At 37.3% G+C, this 19,495-nt stretch overlaps 1 protein-coding gene across 3 annotated transcripts in view; it reads left to right on the forward strand.

Annotated features, from left to right (window-relative positions):
• The window catches only part of RNF130 (ring finger protein 130), a 112,342-nt gene that overhangs the window by 11,967 nt on the left and 80,880 nt on the right, over nt 1-19,495 (forward strand). For all 3 annotated transcript variants that reach the window (XM_060144400.1, XM_060144399.1, XM_060144398.1), the window contains exon 2: nt 17,071-17,265. In XM_060144400.1, coding sequence (XP_060000383.1) covers nt 17,071-17,265 — 195 coding nt within the window. The remainder of the gene's footprint in view (nt 1-17,070; nt 17,266-19,495) is intronic.

The following is a 19,495-nucleotide window of genomic DNA, read 5'->3' on the forward strand; positions in this document are numbered from 1 at the left end:
TTTGTGTATATGTACACAGAGTTTTCAATAAAGTTTAAGAGGTTCAGATGCCTGTTGAGGCCTCAAGTGGTCCACGGACCCAAAGTTAAGAACGCTGCTCTAAGTTATTGATAAAAGTATCGGAAGAGTGTGAATGAACAGACCCTTGTAGTGTGTTTCTAAAAACCTTCTAAGATGGTTGACATTATTCCATTAATCAGCACTTCTGGGGGAGTGGGGAGGGCATTTAACCATTTTCTAATTTACTTTATTGACTTTGCATGTAGTACATATTTCTTTGTCTTATGATATCATAAAAGACATAATCAAGTTCTTTGATGGAAAAAACAAATATATTGTATTTACTTTGTTTCTGATTTGCTAGGAAGGAGAAGAAGTGCGTTTTTATGGCATAATAGTATGTTATTTTCCTATTGCCACTGTAATCAATTACCTCAAACCAGGTGGATTAAAAGAACACAAATTTATTATCCTACAGTTTTGGAAGTGAGAAGTCCTAAATGGGTTTCACTGGGCTAAAATCAAGGTGTAGGGCAAGACTGCATTCCTTCTGGATGGTCTGAGGGAGAATCCATTTCCTTGTTTTTTCCAGCTTCTAGAGACTGCCTGTATTCATTGGCTCATGGCCCCTTCCTCTATCTTCAAAATCAGCAGTGAGGCATCTTCAGAGCTTTCTGTGACTCTGATCTCCTACCTCTCTTCCACATTTAAGACCCTGTGATTACATTGGGCCCACCCACATAGTCCAAGGTAATCTCTTTATTTTAAAGTCAACTGATTACCAACCTTAATTCCCTCTTGTCATGTTACCTAACATATTCACAGGTCCCAGGGATTAGGATGGAGACATTGGGAGGATTGGGAGGAGGGCATTATTCTGTCTCCCACACATTGTGAACCTGTGCAAGCACCCCATGATTATAGCTTCCTCTTCTAAGTGTCTACAAATTATTCCTTGAATAATTATTTCTGAAATTTTTCTAGGGATTAATAGTACCCTAACTAGCCCATAATCTACACAGTCCATCTTTATCAGTTTATAAATATTGGAGTGCTATTTACACAGGTTAGTTTTCTAATGTCTCTCTTCTATGATTGCTCAAAGATCATTGTCAATGATGCAGTTTCTCATTTGCATGTTGTCACCAGACTATAATTCATCTGGATCAGAAATCCTAAACTCATGTGGGACAGCTCTTCAAATACTCATTCAGCAAATAATTATTAAACACATGTACGGCAGGCAGGACAAGAAGTTCCTTCATGCTGTCTGGTGGCTGTCTAGTGGAAGAAGCAAGGTGAGTCAGCCCCTGTGTATTGTCTAGTGGTGAAAACAAACATTAAACAGATAATAACACAAGTAATAATTTAATAATAATTCTTGGGGAAAGTATCAGGATGCTGAGAGAGCATAAATGAGAGAACTGACCCAGTCTAGGATGCTCAGGGCAGGCTTCTCGGAAGAAACGATGTTTAAGCTGAGGCTAAAGCAGGAGCAGATATTAAACTAAGAGGGGCACAGAAAGGAAGACCATTTCAGGCCAGGAAAATATATGAAGACCAAAAGGTACAAAGAAACCCTTGGTGTGCTTGAGGAACTGAAAGGAGTTGAGAGTAAGGGGAAGAGTGGTATACAGCAGAGGTGAAAAGGTGGGTCAGTACTTTCTAGGCTGTGTTAGGATTTTGGACTTTATCCCAAGAGGAGTAGAAAATTACTGAAGGGTTGATTGGTTCGTTTGTTCGTTTAATTTTTAATTATGGTAAAATACATGTAACATGAAGTTTACCATCTTAACCATTTTAGATGTACAGTTCAGTAGTGTTGACTAGATTCACGTTGTTGTGGAACCAATCTCCAGAAGTCTTTTCATCTTGCAAAACTGAAACCCTATACCCATTAAGCTATGCCTTTCCTTCTCCCCCCAGCCCCTGGCAGCCACCCTTCTACTTTCTGTCTCTATGAATTTGACTACTCTAGAAACCTCATATAAATGGAGTCATACAGTATTTGTCTGCTATAACATACACAGAAAAATACACCATCATAAGTCCACAGCTTGATGAATTACTACAGCGACCACATTGACGTCACTCTGAACCTTGTCAAGAAATAGAGCATTATGAGCTCCACAGAGCTCCCTGGGAGTCCCCTTTCAATCACTACTTCTCCCTTGCTCCCTTCCCAAAAGTAAATACTGTCCTGACTTTGAACACTAGAGATTATGCCTGCTTTTTAACTTATATACATAGAATCATGGTATGTATTCTTTTTCATCTTGTGATTAGTTTCTTTTGCTCACATCATACTGGTGAAATAAATTCATGTCATTGCATATAGCAATAGTTTTGTCAGTGATCCAGTGCATGAATTTATCACATTTTACCTATTCTGCTGTTGAAGGACATGTGGGTTGCCTGTTTTTTGACTGTTACAAGTAATGCTGTCATAAACATGGTGTACATGTCTTCTGTTACATAAAATATATAACATTTTATTGGAGGTATGCTTAGGGAGTGGAATTATTCTCTCCCTCTCAATTTTCTTTCAAGCCTGGTATGTCCACAACAGTTCATCATCTTTCCTCCAAAAATCTGTTTCTCCTCCAACGTTTGCTGTTTCAGTCAACACCACCTTCTACCCAGTGTGTTATGCCAGAAACTAGGACATCATCTTTAGACCCCAACCCCCTCATATCTAATTAATTACCAAGTCCTGTTGATCCAAATTCCTGAATATCTCTAAAATGTATCTATTTCTCTCCACATCCATTGCAACCTTCTCTAATCTCTTACCTAGACTGTGGCCTCCTAACTGGCTTCCCTGTGTCTACTGGTGCCCTCTCTAACCCATTCCCTGTAGTACTGGGGCACAGACTTTTTTGGTTGTGCGTGTACATTTATCCCCAATATATGTATTATACTTAGAAATGTTAAACCACACTATTGGTCTTCTTTGACATAGTACCTTAAAGCCTAACACTTAGGTTAATAGCTAATAACAGCTGTAATAAGTGTATTTCTAATAGTGTTTCATGATCATTTCTAATTTGGGGGCTTTCTTTTACAAATCTGATTAGTTGGGTTTTTTAAAACCTTTTATGGTAACTAAAAAGAGGTTGTACAAGAGTAGAAATGTCAGCTCTTCCGATTTATTTTTGCTTTATTTTGTAGGGATGTTTTTAAGGCATTGTCCATTTAATGAGGGACATTTAGTTAAAAGTAGATGGTATCATGTATAAATCCATGTAACTGAGTATATATGCTATTTTGCAATAAACTGAAAAAACACATGTGTGAGGGAGTCACTGACATCCGCTTTACATTTGTGGGATCACTCTTCATTCAGGATACCTCAGATACCATATGAGATACACAACCATCTGCCATGGATTGAGAAAGGCAGCCTGTGTTAATCCATAATTAAATGTCATTAAACCTTTGTTTCTCATTTATTATTACAGAGTGATTTTTTTTAAAGTTGAGTAAATTTAGAAAGGTCACTAGATACAAGATCAATACAAACACACACACAGTCAATTGTACTTCTGTATGCCAGAACAAACAATTAGAAAATATATTTTTAATATCATTTAAAATGTCATTGGCCTTGAAAACTACAAAATACTGTCACAAGAAATTCCAGAAGACCTAAGTAAATGGAAAGACATCCCATGTTCATGAATCTAAAGACTTAATACTGTTATAGTGACAGCACTCCCCCAAACTGACCTACAGATTCAATAACCCTAAGAAAATACCAGCTGGCTTTTTGCAGAAATTGGCCAGCAAAATGTATGTGGACGTAGAATTGTCAAAACAATCTTGCAAAAGAAAAACAAAATTAGAGGGCTACATTTCCTGATTTCAAAACTTACAAGTCACTGTGGACTGGCATAGACATATAGATCAATGGCATAGAACTGAGAACCAGAAATAAACCCTTAATTTATGATCAATTGATTTTTGACAAAGGTGCCAACACAATTGAGTGAGGAAAAGAACAGTCTTTTCAACAGAGGGTGCTGGGACAACTGGATAGCCAAGAAGACTGAGAAGGAGAAGGAAGAGACCAAAGAAATATATATTGTCTTAAAAGTTAAGTGGTTTGCTACCTCTGACACTGCTGAGGAGGATGGCATGCTGAGGACTGGGAAGTAGTCTTTGCATTTGATGATGTAAAGCAAAGTGACTAGAAATTTGGAAGAAAGCAACTATAACATTTTTAAGTTTGCAAACACCAGGGCAAAGAAAGCTGGGTAATTATAAATTATTTTAATGGAATGAGAGATTACTTGAAGAAACCAGCATGAATGCACAAGCTATGAACAGCAGTTTTACTGAACTGGGAGACCTATCCTAAGAATATATTTGCTTTTTTATGAACTCAACCCATTTCCAGGGTGCTTTAGCCTTGCTCTGGTCGTCTTACTTCTCAGGTTGTTCTCCTTTACAGGGAAACAAGCAAAAAAGTTTTTGAGAAATGTTTTCATCCATTGTTTTGTTGGCCCTGAGCGGTGGACCTATTTCTTTCCTATTCTTCTTGCTCAGAAAAAACTTAAATCTTTTGGGAAGGGATTGAGAGAAGCCCCTTTGCTTGTTCCTGTCATTATCGGCAACTTTCAACTCTTTCTGGGCTTTTTAGTTTTGGGGAGAATTTTTATAAGTCTATATTGTCATCCTGCATTGGCCTTTACTTTGTACGAGTCTTCCTTAAAGTTGAATTTATCTTGTGCATTCTTGCTGGCTTCTTCATTTCCTTTCTCATCAAGATGATTTGTAATTACCCAGCTTTTTTGCCCTGGGTTTTGCGTACTGTAAAATGATAGGTTGCTTTCTTCCAAGTTACTAGTCACTTCACAGTCTGGGTATATGTTATGTTCTGGGTAGCATTTTCCTCTGGTTACCCCTAGCAATTATCCTTTGGGAGACAAAATGAACAGTAAAGCAGATCAGGAACTTGTTAGACATCCTGCTTTTAGCTAAATGAGATTTCTGCAGTTTTGTAGATGACTGGAACCCCTATCAGTACTCTATCTTGTCTGCCAGTTTTGTGATCTGTAAAGAACTTTTGTATTTACTCCATTTGGCCAGTTGACCTTGGTATATTGCCCCCGTCAAAGTCTCATTTCTATCTCTCAGACATATTCTGAATTCTTCTTTTCACTTAAATTTTCTTGAAGGATGAACATTGTCTTGATGTAAAATAACTGCTTTTCCTTTTTTCCTCCGAATAGTAGGTTCTTAGGTAAAGTATTCTTTTCTATTATTATCGGCCAATCTTGAGACCCACTTCAACAAATCTCATTGGTTATTTTGTATATTTAGGATAAACTTTAAATATTTTTCTCATTACTTACATTTATTGGTTTACAAACATCTCAGATTATGAAAACTTTAAACTTCCTGTTCTCATTTGTTTTCTTATATGAATAGTCTCTCACCGTGTTATTTTTTTTCTAATTGTCCTCAATAGGGACTGATTTCATGATTTTTTTTTCATGTTCTCTTACCTCCTTCCTCAGCAGTTTCACTTAAAGTCCTTCCTTCAGTCAGTGGTTAGTTAGCCTCTGGACAAATACTTCTCCTGTTAGTGTGAGTGACATTGTTCCTAGCCCGTAATTTTTTTTTTTCATGAGAATGAGTCATCTCTTTTAACTAACATCATTAATTCAAGGGATAACAGCAATATCACACACTTAGCTAGCACCTGTGAAATGTAAGAAATAGTGGGGAACTGTGTCAATAGAAATTTGCATGAAACAAGGACCATTGTTTTTGTGTATGGTGTAAGATAGTGGTCCAGTTTCATTCTTTTGCACGTGGCTGTCCAGTTTTCCCATCACTGTTTATTGAAGAGACTGTCCTTTCCCTATTGCATGTTCTTGGCCCCTTTGTAGGAAATTGATTGACCATATATGTGTGGGTTTGTTTCTGGAGACTATTCTGTTCCATTGATCTATGTGTCTGTTTTTATGCCAATATCATACTATTTTGATTACTGTAGTCCTGTAATATAGTTTGAAATCTGGAAGCATGATGCCTCTAGCTTTGTTCTTCTTTCTCAAGATTGCTTTGGCTATTTGGGGTATTTTGTGCTTCCATACAAATTGTAGGATTGTTTATTCAGTTTCTGTGAAAAATGTCATTGGACTTTTTGTAGGGGTTACACTGAATCTGTAGATTGCTTTGGGTAGAATGGACATTTTAACAATATTAATTCTTCCAGTCTGTGAGCACAGATTATTTTTCCATTTATTTGTGTCTTTTTCAGTTTCTTTTGTCAGTGTCTTATAGTTTTCATTGTACGGGTCTTTCACCTCCTTGGTTAAGTTTATTCCTAGGTATTTCATTCTTTTTAGATTTGATGTATTTATTTATTTATTTTTTATTGGCTGCGTTGGGTCTTCGTTGCTGCACGCAGACTTTCTTTAGTTGCAGCGAGTGGGGGCATTGCAGTGCGAGGGCTTCTCACTGCCGTGGCTTCTCTTGTTGCAGAGCACAGGCTCTAGGCTCACAGGCTTCAGTAGTTGTGGCACGCGGGCTTCAGTAGTTGTGGCACGCGGGCTTCAGTATTTGTGACTTGCATGCTCTAGAGCACAGGCTCAGTAGTTGTGGTGCATGGGCTTAGTTGCTCTGCGGCATGTGGGATCTTCCTGGATCAGGGCTCGAACCCATGTCCCCTGCATTGGCCAGTGGACTCTTAACCACTGAACCACGGGGGAAGACCCTATTTCATTCTTTTTGATGTGATTGTAAATGCGATTGTTTTCTTAATTTATCTTTCTGATAGTCTGTTATCAGTATATAGAAACACAGCTGATTTACATATATTGATCTTGTATCCTGCAACTTTATGGAATTTGTTTATTAGTTCTAACAGTTTTTTGGTGGAGTCTTTGGAGTTTTCTATATACAATATCATGTCATCTACAAATAGAGACAGTCTTACTTCTTCTTTTCAGATTTGGATGCCTTTTATTTCTTTTTCTTGTCTAATTGCACTGGCTAGGACTTCGAGTACTGTGTTGCATAAAAGTGGCAAGAGTGGGTATCCTTGTCTTTTTCCTGATCTTAGAGGAAAAGCTTTTAGGTTTTCACTGTTGAGTATGATGTTAGCTGTGGGCTTATCATTATGTTGAGGTACATTCCCTCTCTACCCATTTTACTTTGTTGAGAGTTTTTATCATAAATGGATGCTGAATTTTATCATATGCTTTTTCTGCATCTATGGCGATGATCATATGACTTTTATCCTTCTTTTTGTTAATGTGGTGTATCACATTGATTTGTGGATGTTGAACCATCCTTGTGGTGGGAGGAATACATGATGGATAGGAGCCAGCAGAAAAGAGAGCCTCAGAAATAGTTGTATTCAGTGTTATGATGCTTTTGTGGAATGGGGAGTGCTGTGGATAAAATAATTAGCACTTGTGTATGTGTACTATGATACCATGATTGTACAAGGACCTAGCAGTGATTTTTAGTTATTTTGATTTATAGCATCTCTTATGCATGAAGTATTTGTTACATCAGTTTTAATAGAAATTATTTCTGAACATGACTTTTCAAGTTAAGTGATTTGAGTTAGCCATCATTTAAAATTACTGTTAAGATGCTTTTTATTATGTCATGGAGAACATCCAACAGATATATATAAGTTCTAAGGATGTAAAAAATAATCAAAATCCATTTGAGATCTACAGTAACTAAGTATAGAAGACAAACGATAATGGATAGCTATTGGCAATTAAACTTGCTGACAGTTCAGCTACGTATGACCCTTCTTGCAATGTTGATTGATATATCCAGCACTCTAGGTGTACAGAAGATATTATATTGTTTCCTTTTCCTTTAAAATTCTATATGAAAAGGTAGTGAAAAGTTTGTTTCTTCAGAATATATCCGAAGAGGTTAAAATTGGTGATTAATAGATCATATTTATTTTACTTCTTAAAAATATTAGATGCAAAAGTAAAAAGTGGGTAACATTTGAGAGCCTAGATAATTAAAATGTTTTGTTCAGCCTCTTCTCAACATGAGAAGCAGAAGACAATGGAATATTATCTTTAGTGTGCTAACAGAACAATAACAATCTAGACTTTTTACCCTAATTTATCATTCAAGAATGAGGGAAAGTGAAAGAAGTTTTCAGATGTGTAAAGACAAGTTTACCTGAAAAAGCAAGTTTACCCTTAAAGATCTTCATTGAAAGAAGTTCTAAAAGATGTAGAATAAGTGAGAAGGAGGAAACACAGAAGGGAAAATTGAGATGTGAGGAGTACTGTGATGGTTAATTTTATGTGTCACCTTCACGGGGCCACAGGGTTCCCAGGTATTTGGTCAAACATCATTCTGGGTGTTTCTGTGAGGGTATTTTTTGATGACATTAACACATAAATTGATAGATTGAATAAAGCAGATTAAAGCAGGTTGCCCTCCCTGTTGTGGGTGGACCTCATCCAGTCACTTGAAGGCCTGGATGAAACAGAAGGGCTGATTATCCTCCAAATAAGAGAGAATTCGTCTTGCCTGACTGCCTTCAAACTGGACATTGGCTTTTTCCTGCCTTCGGAGTTAAACTGAAACATCATCGCGCCCTGAGTCTCGTGCCTGCCAGCCTTCGGACTGGAACTCCACCATCAATTCTCCAGCTTGCTGACTTACCCTGCAGATCTTGGGACTTGTCAGCCTCTGTAATTGCATGAGCCAGTTCCTTACAAAATAAATCTCTTTATACACACAGAAATATCTTACTGGTCTGTTTCTCTGGAGAACCCTGACTAATGTAAGGACTGACAAGCATCTGTAGGTAAAGTTTAACAAACATTGACTGTATGAAACATTGAGGGGATAATTAAAGTAAGGTGGAACTGCATAGTGGGCAGTTACACATACGATGAAAGGTGGTGGTTGGAGTCTCATTCTGAAGCGGGGGTGAATGGTCGTCTCCCCGGAGTACATTCACGTCCTAATCCTTGGAACCTGTGAATGTGGAAACGTTATTTGGAAAAAAGGTCTTTGCAGATGTAATTAAATTAAAGATCTTTAGATGAGATCATCCTTGATTGCATAGGTGTGTCCTAAATCCAATGATGAGTGTCTTTATAAGAGACAGAAGTGAAGAGACAGACACAGAGGAGAAGGCCATGTGAAGACAGAAGCAGAGGTTGGAGTGATGCAGCCACAAGCCAAGGTCACCTGGCGCTCCAGAAGCCAAAAGAGGCAAGCAAGGATTCTCCACTAGGACCTTCAGAGGGAAGATGGCCCTGCCAACAACCTTGATTTAAGACTTCTGGCCTTCAGAACTGTGAGAGAATAAGTTTCTGTTGTTTAAACCACGAAGTTTATAGTACTTTGTTATGGCAGCCCTTTTAAGAGCCTTGTGTTATTAAGGAAGAAGATAGAGGCATTGATTAAATGTAAACTTTTTATCAGGTATGCATGTTAATTTTTTAAGGTTAACTTCTAAAAAATAAAACTTGAGTATGAAAAGAGGGTAATAAGAAAAGAGGGTAATAAAGAGGGTAATAAAGAAAATTTTTTTTATTCATTCAGAAGTGGGGGTGGGGGTAGTATAAAGAAGCTTAGGGATAATAAGAACAAAGTAAAGTAATAGAAACAGATACAAATATGTCATATAACTTAAACAAACTAAACCTGGCAGTTGAGACTCCTTTTGCAGTCTAGTGAAAAAGAAAACTGTGGACTTCTTCTCAGGATAGTGATCAGTACAAAAGTAAATAGGATTAAAGGAAACCAAGTATACTGAAACACAGTATCAACGTATTTAAAATATTTGTGACATAGTAATAGATGTGATTATTAACATATCAAGTAACAAGCTCTTGGTGTGGGTTTAATAACTTTAATTACCAGTATTTTGAGATAACAAAAATTAATGTAGTTGCTATTGGTTACGGAATTACAGATGAAGAAAATGCTAAATGTCAGTTAGCGTTTAGTGAAAGTAAAGACGATTTCCCTGGCCTCCTGGATTCTACCCATGTATCCTTGTCAAGAACCCTTGCTTTAAATGTTAGTCTTCATATACTACCAAATGTAAGGTAGATAGCTAGTGGGAAGCAGCCGCATAGCACAGGGAGATCAGCTCGGTGCTTTGTGACCGCCTGGAGGGGTGGGATAGGGAGGGTGGGAGGGAGGGAGACACAAGAGGGAAGAGATATGGGAACATATGTATATGTATAACTGATTCACTTTGTTATAAAGCAGAAACTAACACACCATTGTAAAGCAATTATACTCCAATAAAGATATTAAAAAAAAAATGTTTGTCTTCAAGTGAAGCTCTCCACTCCTGAATAGCTACCACTCCCCTCGAAGGAGGGAGGCAAAGAATTGGCATCACAGCTGCCTCCCTGTGTCAAAGGACTTTTCCAAGAAGCTTTCTTCTTATGATTTGATCTTCTTGGTGGGTTTGAGTTGACAAGGATCCTGATGGATTAAGAGAGCCCCTCAGCAGGGATAAAGCCCCAGTCTTGACCTTTGCCACTTGACTCACATGAGAAGTGTGAGTGCTCCAAGTAACAAATTCCTGCTTAGATTGATTACAGATAAGGAGGACATTAATCCTGTGTCAGAACTGGAAACTCCAAGGTAGGGCAGCTTTCAGGGTTCAGAGATTCAGCACTCAGCAGTGTTACCAAGGATCTTGTCCCTTTCAGTGTCCCTTTGTCATCATAGCTTTAACTTTATCCTAAGATTGTTCCCCTCTTTATCACAAAATGACTGCGAGCAACAACTGGAGTCACATGTTTCCTATTCACATCCTGTGGAAAACAGAGAAAAGGCCTCTCCTTCATATGTAATTTAACTTCTGTGTGCCTCATCTTAGATCGTCTGTCTACCTCCCTCCCCCCTAAAGCTTGCTCTCAAGTAGGTGTCACTTAAAGCATGACTGTGTAGAGGTGATGCCCAAATTAAATTAGGTTTCTGTTTCTGGTTTTGGTTTGGGTTGGGTTTTTTTGGCAACTGATAGAATCCATTTGAAACCTCAAGGTGATCCCATGGCCTTGCCTGGAAGTGGGGCAAAGCTGCCAGGAAACAAATAAATTAGAAAGTGACTGTCCATACACCTGCCTACAGGTGCTCTCCTATGCCTCCTTCTGTGTGAACCAGTAAAGACATTCAAGAATGTCTGTTAGCTCATCAAAGCAAGACCATCTCTTCCCTGCATTTAATTATCTGTATTCCTCTCCTGATTCTTAGCATTCTGATTTAGTTGTATATATTGGAAACTATGGATTTATAGAAGTAAAATTTGAAAAATAGTTTCTCAGAAAAGGGCTGATTGGCATGAAATGTTAGTGAGCATCGTTATTCCAGTAAAAAAAAGTCTGCCATCAACGTAGAGAGAATTCTAGCTCTGGAGAGTCTTAGACCTATGTCCAAGTGGTTTGAGTGTTCATGTGGAGGGAATGGAGTCAGTCAAGAAGACTAGGAAGGAGGGCTGTGAAGGAAGAGGAGGAAGAGGAAAGCCAGGAAGATGAGAGCCCTGAAAGCCAAGAGAGAAGAGTGCTCAGCTGGGACAGATGTTACTGCGAGGTCAGTTTGGAAGAGGATTAGGCATGTCCTGGGATTTAGCAACACCGAGGTTATTGGTGCCTTTTAATTAGAGCACTTTTAGTGGAGTGGCTGGATGCAGAGATTAAAATGTGATGAGGAATGGGGTGGATACTGAGGAGATGAGAATCACAGGTACAGGCAGCTCTTGAGAACAGTGGCAGTAAAATGGAGTCTTTTGAGATATCTTTCCTTCTTCTCCTTTATTTTTAAGATGGAAGAGGCAAGCAGGTTTAAATGAGAGGAAAAAGAAAAAGAGGGAATGATCATTAATACAGGGTTCCTGAGAAATCAAGAAGGGCTAGGGTCCAGATCACTTTTGCAGGCCATTATGATAACAGATCCTAACAGAAAAAAAATATAACAGAAGTATGGGGTAGGGGGATTTTAAAAAGTATATACAAGGTTAAGAGAAAAAATTGAAACTTGCAAATAAGTTAGCAGAAAGTTAAAACAAAAGGAAGAGTAAACATTTTCAACTAGACTAAACAACTGATAAAGATAAGTAATAAAAAGAAATAAGATGTTAGATTTCAGTGAAAGTGTAGAAATAGTAAGAAAGTAAATTTATCCATGGAAGTGTGAAGGGATGAAAGCTAGATACTTAAGTCCAGTAGCTGAATGTATAAAATTAAGAAAATTGGGTGAAAAACAAACTTGTGGTTACCAAAGGGGAAAGGGCAGGAGGGAGAAATTTGGGATTAACAGATACACACTACTATATATAAAATAAACAACAGGGACCTACTGTATAGCACAGGGAACTATATTCAGCATCATTTAATAACCTATAATGGAAAACAATCTGAAAAAGGATATATATATGTATACATATACACACATACATACACGTACACACACACACACATATATAAAACTGAATCACTTTGCTGTACACCTGAAACTAGTACAATATTGTAAATCAGTTATACTTCAATTAAAAAAAAAGTTGGGAACAAAAATAAAGAATTGTATTTTTTCCTTTGAATCATAAGATTTAACAAACGGAAAATAAAGACAAGGTAAAAGTAAGAAATCTAAAGATTAAAGAGATTATAATTAATGTGAAAACAGAAAAGCAAATAATCAGAACATACTGATAATGGAAACATCTAAATTTAGGGTAACTAGTTAGGCTCATTTTTATTTTTACTTCTTTTGTAGGAAACAACTGATAGAACATTACCCCTGTCAGAACATTACCACATGAAACAGAGAGGTCTTTCGCACAGCTTTTTCTTTGTATCAGGTCTTGCTTAATCTCCCTCTGTCATTCTTCTCTTGCTCCCGTCATCAGGTAAGTTAAGTGTCTGCTGTATGCCAGAGATACTGGCAGAGATGCTAGATCTCATGCTTTAGGAGAGACTTAGAATAAACAGCCAGTTACTAATAAAGTGTGATAAATGCTAAAATAAATGGAATCTCAGGGTACCATGGAAACATGAATAAAACACCCAACTCAGCCTTAGGAGACTGGGAAGGCGTTCCAGAGAAGATATTTTAGCACAATCCTGAGGCTTAGGAGGTGGTCAGCAAAGGAGTGGTGGGACTGGCATTTAAGGTGGAGGAAACAAGACACGCAGCCTCTGAGAGCAAGAGTCACATTGGGGTACCTGTGCTGCGTGCCTAAGGAATCCAGCAACCATGCATCAGTGCCCTAGCCCCACAAGGCTCTTGCAAGTTCTCAGGGCGCAGAAGGAAACATCACCCACACAACAATGTGGACATCACTACTTAGCAGATGGAGTGTTTGCATTTTTAAGAAATGGTGTGAAATTATTAAGTGAAATTAATCAAAGTGGAGAACTTCCGGCTGCTCTGGGGTAGGGAAGAGAGATTTTATTTATTTATTATCCACTCAGAGAGCCCTTTAAATATTCATATATTTAATATCAGCCTTTCAATATATCATCTTATTTGATTTTCACAAGAGTTTGAGAGAGGCTCTTAATCTTTGTTCTGTGTTCTTGTGCTAGTCACTTGTACACCCGCCTCCTTTCTCCTTGAGCAGTTTTCAAGTGTTTTAGCCTCCAACTTCCACTAAACCTTGAACCATTATGTTGCTCTTTTCCTTTCCTAAATTTCTAAGCACTCTCTGTGTTGGCATTTTAAACTACCTAGCTGATATTTAATTTCTGTGACAGGCATGCCTCCTCAATACATTTAGTGGTTCTTTAACACTTAAGACCAAGATGTTTGGTTCTATTGTATTTCTCTTTGGTATTTAGTACGATGCTGAGCATTTAAGTTAGTATTCGTTGAGGTGAGGATTCCTAATTGTTCCTGTCCAGAATTGTTTGGTTCTTGTCAAGGAATAAATAAAAGTCTCGTAACTATTTCTGGACTCAACAGGAAAGGCCATACAGAAAAAAACTGAAGTTTTTCAGTGATGTAAAATTTTTTTCCAGATTTACTGAGGTATAATTGACAAATAAAATTGTAAAATACTTTAATATTTTATATCACCTATAATTTCACATTTTCATTATGACTTTTAATGAAAAAAATTCACTGGTTCATAGATCTTTTATGCCATACTACCATGTCTTCACTTAATAAATTGCTTCAAGTATAAACAACTGGTATTAAATTTTGCAGTAGTGCTACTTAATCACAATCAGTCATCAGTCCTCTTGGGAATTTGTTTTAGAGCTGTTGACATTATTTTCATTGTTCAAGTTATTTTTTGATTACAGAAAAGAATAGATAGATAAAATAAACGTACCATGGTACTGATTATGAAAACCCCTTATTTTCTTTTTCTGAATAACTACTTCCTTGAACAAGAACTGGAATTTCTTATTATTGCATATTATATTCTTACTGATACAAATGTTTTCAAAGACCTTTTGTGAATGATGATTTGGATAAATTTGGGGGAGCAGGAACATTCTTTTGCTCATACAGTCTGTTGTTGGCATTTGTTTTGATAATGCAGTTGTTCATAGAATCTGTTCTTAGTGAAGAGAATTTTAAAGTTTTCCTTCAGTGTATTTGATTTTGCTCTGTTGTTGCTCCCCTCGGTGTCTTTTCAGTGTTAGACATTGTGACAATTAGTGAACTGCTGTTCTTCTAAGTTGACAATGATACTGTCAGAGCATCAGGGAGAAAGAATGAAACAGAGTGGTAGTTATTAGGAGCAAAGGGTATGGAGTGGAGGTGTGCTGCCGGGCTGTGGGTAGACTTCACACACATTTGTGTAGAACATCCCCATGGCACCAAGCTGGATCACTAGGACAAGATAGGATGGCACCCAGAAAACTAAGGGAAGGGAAGTTAATTTTTTCAGCACTCAAGTGTAGAAGAATTATTATAGACTTTTTCACATACGTAACTCTGGTAAGGTAAGAATTGTATTTCAATCTTTTTTTTTTAATTGGAGTATAATTGATTGACAATGTTGTGTTAGTTTCAGGTGTACAGCAAAGTGAATCTGTAATAGAAATACATGTATCCACTCTTTTTTAGATTCTTTTCCCATATAGGCCATTACAGAGTATTGAGTAGAGTTTTTTGTGCTGTACAGTAGGTCCTTATTAGTTATCTGTCTTATATACAGTAGTGTGTATGTGTCAGTCCCAAATTGGAAGATTGGGATTGACACATACAGTCTTTAAAAATTAGTAGAAATAGAAGATCAGAAAATTGAACCTGTGACAGTGCTCGACTAAGAAATCGTTGATCTAGAATTTGGACCCCAGGTCTTGCTGCTTCCATAACTGTGTTGTTTTCTCTTTACTGCACTGTGAATGAGTAAGAAATCATAGGGAGGACAGGATAAGTCACAGGAAAAATAGTGAATGTTTCACAGAAGACAAGCATACAGATCTCTTCAGATATTCTTGAAAATTTTCCCAAGACAGTGAGGTTATCATAACACATTGGCTAAACGCTTATATTTTTAAACAGCATAATTATCTGTGAAACAGATATTACTGAAAGTAAAGTCTGTTTCAGGATTTCAAAGTTTCATGATGCCTTGACTGTGTCTTTCAATAGTTGACTACTAAAATCATGACATAAGCTTTTTTCTGTCTGTTTAATTTGACTGAGAAAGGACTAAAGTTTCAGAGTGCAGAAACTGTTTAAGGAAAAGGATGAGTCATAGTCGTCGACAATATCAACCATGGCGAATTGTGAAATCATTTATCTCCCACTTACTGTGTATTAGGAGACCCCTGGTAGCAAATATGCTCTCATTGCCATCCATCACCATGATAATAAGAGAATTTCTTTTGCTAAGCAATGTGCTTCTGGGGTGTAGAAAGCAAACATTTCCCCACTGGTGTTGTCTTTTTATACACTTTATTATTGATTAATATTTATTTAATATTTTCATTATTTATTTGCTTCTAGTGTTACCTTTTTGTGCTGTGTTCCTCTCCCTCCCTCCCTCTCAGCCCTCGAAGTACTGGTGACCGGCTCCAGGAAGGGCTTGGGCCCATTGTCCTCTGGCACTGCATATATACCTGCAGTCTTCAAAATAACATTTGTGACTTTTTTCCTCCTTCTGAACTGCCCTTCCCTTTTCATTTTAACCTGTTATAAATGCGAGGATGAGGAGTGGAAAGAGCAACCGGGACAGCTTTTTAAGATTTGCGAAGAGTGCCTGAGCTATGATTACCGTATTTGCAGGATCAGAAATTGATGAGCTTCAAGTACAAATTTAAATGTACTTGAAAAAACTGTCCCTCCAAATCTAGGACAATGACCATGTAATTTATTGTCCCAAGGGATAGTTTTGGTGTCTCTATGTATCTTGTTAGACAAGTGGATATAGTAAGTTAATATATGTATGCTAATGTGAAACTGTAGGGTAATATTTACCAGTAAATATAAATTAGAGGAATAACATCTTAATTCTAGTTTCATGTTATTTTAGCTAATTTAAACTTTCAAATACAGGCCTGAACTTTTCTAATTTCCTTTGACACTTACTGAGAAATTGGTTCAAGCATGCTTGAATTTCAACAAGACTGCTGGGTAACTGAACCAAAGTTTAGTTTGGCTTCCTCATTTACCCCAAGCAAAATCAGTCTACTTGTGGTGATGGTGGGAGATGGGGATCAAGAGATGAGTAACTGCAGATGAATGAGCAAAAGTCAGGGTAGCTCAGTCACTTGGGTTTCTGGGGGGTTCTCTGTATTTGCGTTTTTTCCCTCCTCTCTTCACCAGCCTACGTTGGATATTATCAGTCTTTTATATTTTTGTCAATCTATAAAGTTAAACAGAATTTTTCACGGTTTTAATTTGCATTACAGGTAACATTTTAATGAAGCATCTCTCTCCCTGTGCAGATATAGATTCAGATTCATTGCATTGTCCTTTGTGGATGTATTTATAGCTCTGCTGGCAGTGAGCTGCTTGAAGTGCTGTAGAGCTGTATGGTATCCAGAGAATAGTTGAGCACTTTGATGAAGACTTGATTGATTTTATTTACTTGAGGAAAAAATTAATGTCTGTTTTCTTTTTCTTTTCTCATCTATTTAGTTGCTGATCATCTGGGCTGTGATCCTCAAACACGGTTCTTTGTCCCTCCTAACATCAAACAGTGGATTGCCTTGCTGCAGAGGGGAAATTGCACCTTTAAAGAGAAAATATCACGGGCTGCTTTCCACAATGCAGTTGCTGTAGTCATCTACAATAATAAATCCAAAGAGGAGCCAGTCACCATGACTCATCCAGGTAAACAAAAAAAGGAAACTGTAGACTTTGTTTTTCTTCTGAGAAATGATTGCTTTATAGGTAGGAATTCTACCTCTTGCTCAAACCATATCATTTCCAACATAATTCAATGATTATATTTATTTTTGGTATTGCCATTTCTTTGTTGAGATGCATGTCTTTTTTTCCTTTAGTTGAACTTTTTTCTTAAATAATGACCATAAAAGCCTGTAAAACTTGCACTTATTAAGTAACTGGCTGTGACTGAATCCTTAGTCATTTTACATTTTACTTGATAACTTTGAAAAATAATATATTAGATTTAGAATCATTCATCCAAGTTATGTCATGGATTCTTAAGGATTACCTGTTTGAGAAGGATGCTTTTTATCTTATCAGGATAAATGTTGAAACTGACTTAGTAAGTATTATAATTACAGTAGTAATATTTCTTCATTTCTTGTGGAAGCATTTAGGATATTTCTAATGTACCTGTTTTAATAACAATAGTTGCAGTTTATTGAGCACTGCTGTGTATATGGCAGGCACTATATGGCTATGAGCTTTTTTGGGTTTTAATAGAATTTATTTTTTAGAGCAATTTTATGTTCCCAGCAAAACCTGGGCTTTTTTCAGACTGGGTTTTTTCATTTAGTAATATGCATTTAGGTTTCCTCCGTGTCTTTTCATGACTTAATAGCTCATTTCTTTTGAGTGCTGAATAATATTCCATTGTCTGGATATACCACAGTTTATCGAGTCACCTACTGAAAGACATCTTGGTTGCTACCAGGTTTTGGCAATTATGAATAAAGCCACTATAAACATTTGTGTGCAGGTTTTTATGTGGTCATAAGTTTCCAGCTCCCCTGGATAAATACCAAGGAGTATGATTGCTGAGTTGTATGGTAAGAGGATGTTTAGTTTTGTAACGAACAGTCAAACTGTCTTCCAGAGTGGCTGTACCATTTTGTATTCCCACCAGCAGTGAATGAGAGTTCCTGTTGCTCCACATCCTCACCAGCATTTAGTGTTATCAGTTTTTGTATCTTGGCCGTTGTAATAGGTTGTTTTAATTTATGTTTCTCTGATGACATATGATGTAGAGGAGCCCCCTTTTTATATATTTTCATAGCCAATCCTCACCATAACCATGTATGGTACAGGTACTCTCCCACTTACAGACCAGGAGACTGAAGCAGGCAAGGGCCAGCAGAAGAGAGGCTTAGACAAAGGTTTTTTGATGGTCTTTCAGTTCACCAGTTCACTCTCTTAAAATTGAAACCTAGATAAACTTTCATTCTGCATTCATAAAAATTTTAAAGATTAATGACTTATTTAAAGAATTAACTTTTTTTTTTTTTGGCTACGTTGGGTCTTCGTTGCTGCGTGCGGGCTTTCTCTAGTTGCAGCGAGCGGGGGCTGCTCCTTATTGCGGTTTGCAGGCTTCTCATTGTGGTGGCTTCTCTTGTTGTGGAGCACGGGCTCTAGGCGCACGAGCTTCAGTAGCTGTGGTTCACAGGCTCTAGAGCACAGGCTCAGTTGTAGCACATGGGCTTAGTTGCTCCACGGCATGTGGGATCTTCCCGGACCAGGGCTCGAACCCATGTCCCCTGCAGGAGGATTCTTAACCACTGTGCCACCCAGGAAGCCCAAGAATTAACATTTTAATCATGTAGTTAATATTCACATAATCGATTTCAGACAGTTATCTTGCAAAGATCTCACCCTAATTGAGGGTCATTGATACTTTTGTGTGTATCTTGATAGGATAATGCAGACAGATTTAAATTTTATTGCTCTGACTTGTTTTCTTCCCTTCAAATTAAGAACTAAAAATTTTTTTTTGTAATTGCAAAAGTAACACATGCTCATTGTAGAAAAACTGAAACTAAAGAAAAGTTATAAAGAATAAAATAGAAAGAACGTGTGATTTTCACTATCCAGAGATCACTTTTCATTTCTTCAGGGAAACCAAAAGGAAATTAAGGGTCAGTCTGATTTTGCAGGACATCGTGTGTGGGAACACTGAATTCAAGACTGGTTTTTCAAACTTTCAGTTACCAGGGGTAAGGTGGGGGGATAAATTGGAAGATTGGGATTGACATATACACACTACTATATATAAAATAGATAACTAATAAGGACTTACTGTGTGGCACAGGGAACTCTACTTAATACTCTGTAATGGCCTATATGGGAAAAGAATCTAAAAAAGAGTGGATATATGTATATGTATAACTGATTCACT

The sequence above is a fragment of the Lagenorhynchus albirostris genome, chromosome 3 (genome assembly GCF_949774975.1).
Source record: "Lagenorhynchus albirostris chromosome 3, mLagAlb1.1, whole genome shotgun sequence".
NCBI classification, from domain to species: Eukaryota; Metazoa; Chordata; class Mammalia; order Artiodactyla; family Delphinidae; genus Lagenorhynchus; species Lagenorhynchus albirostris.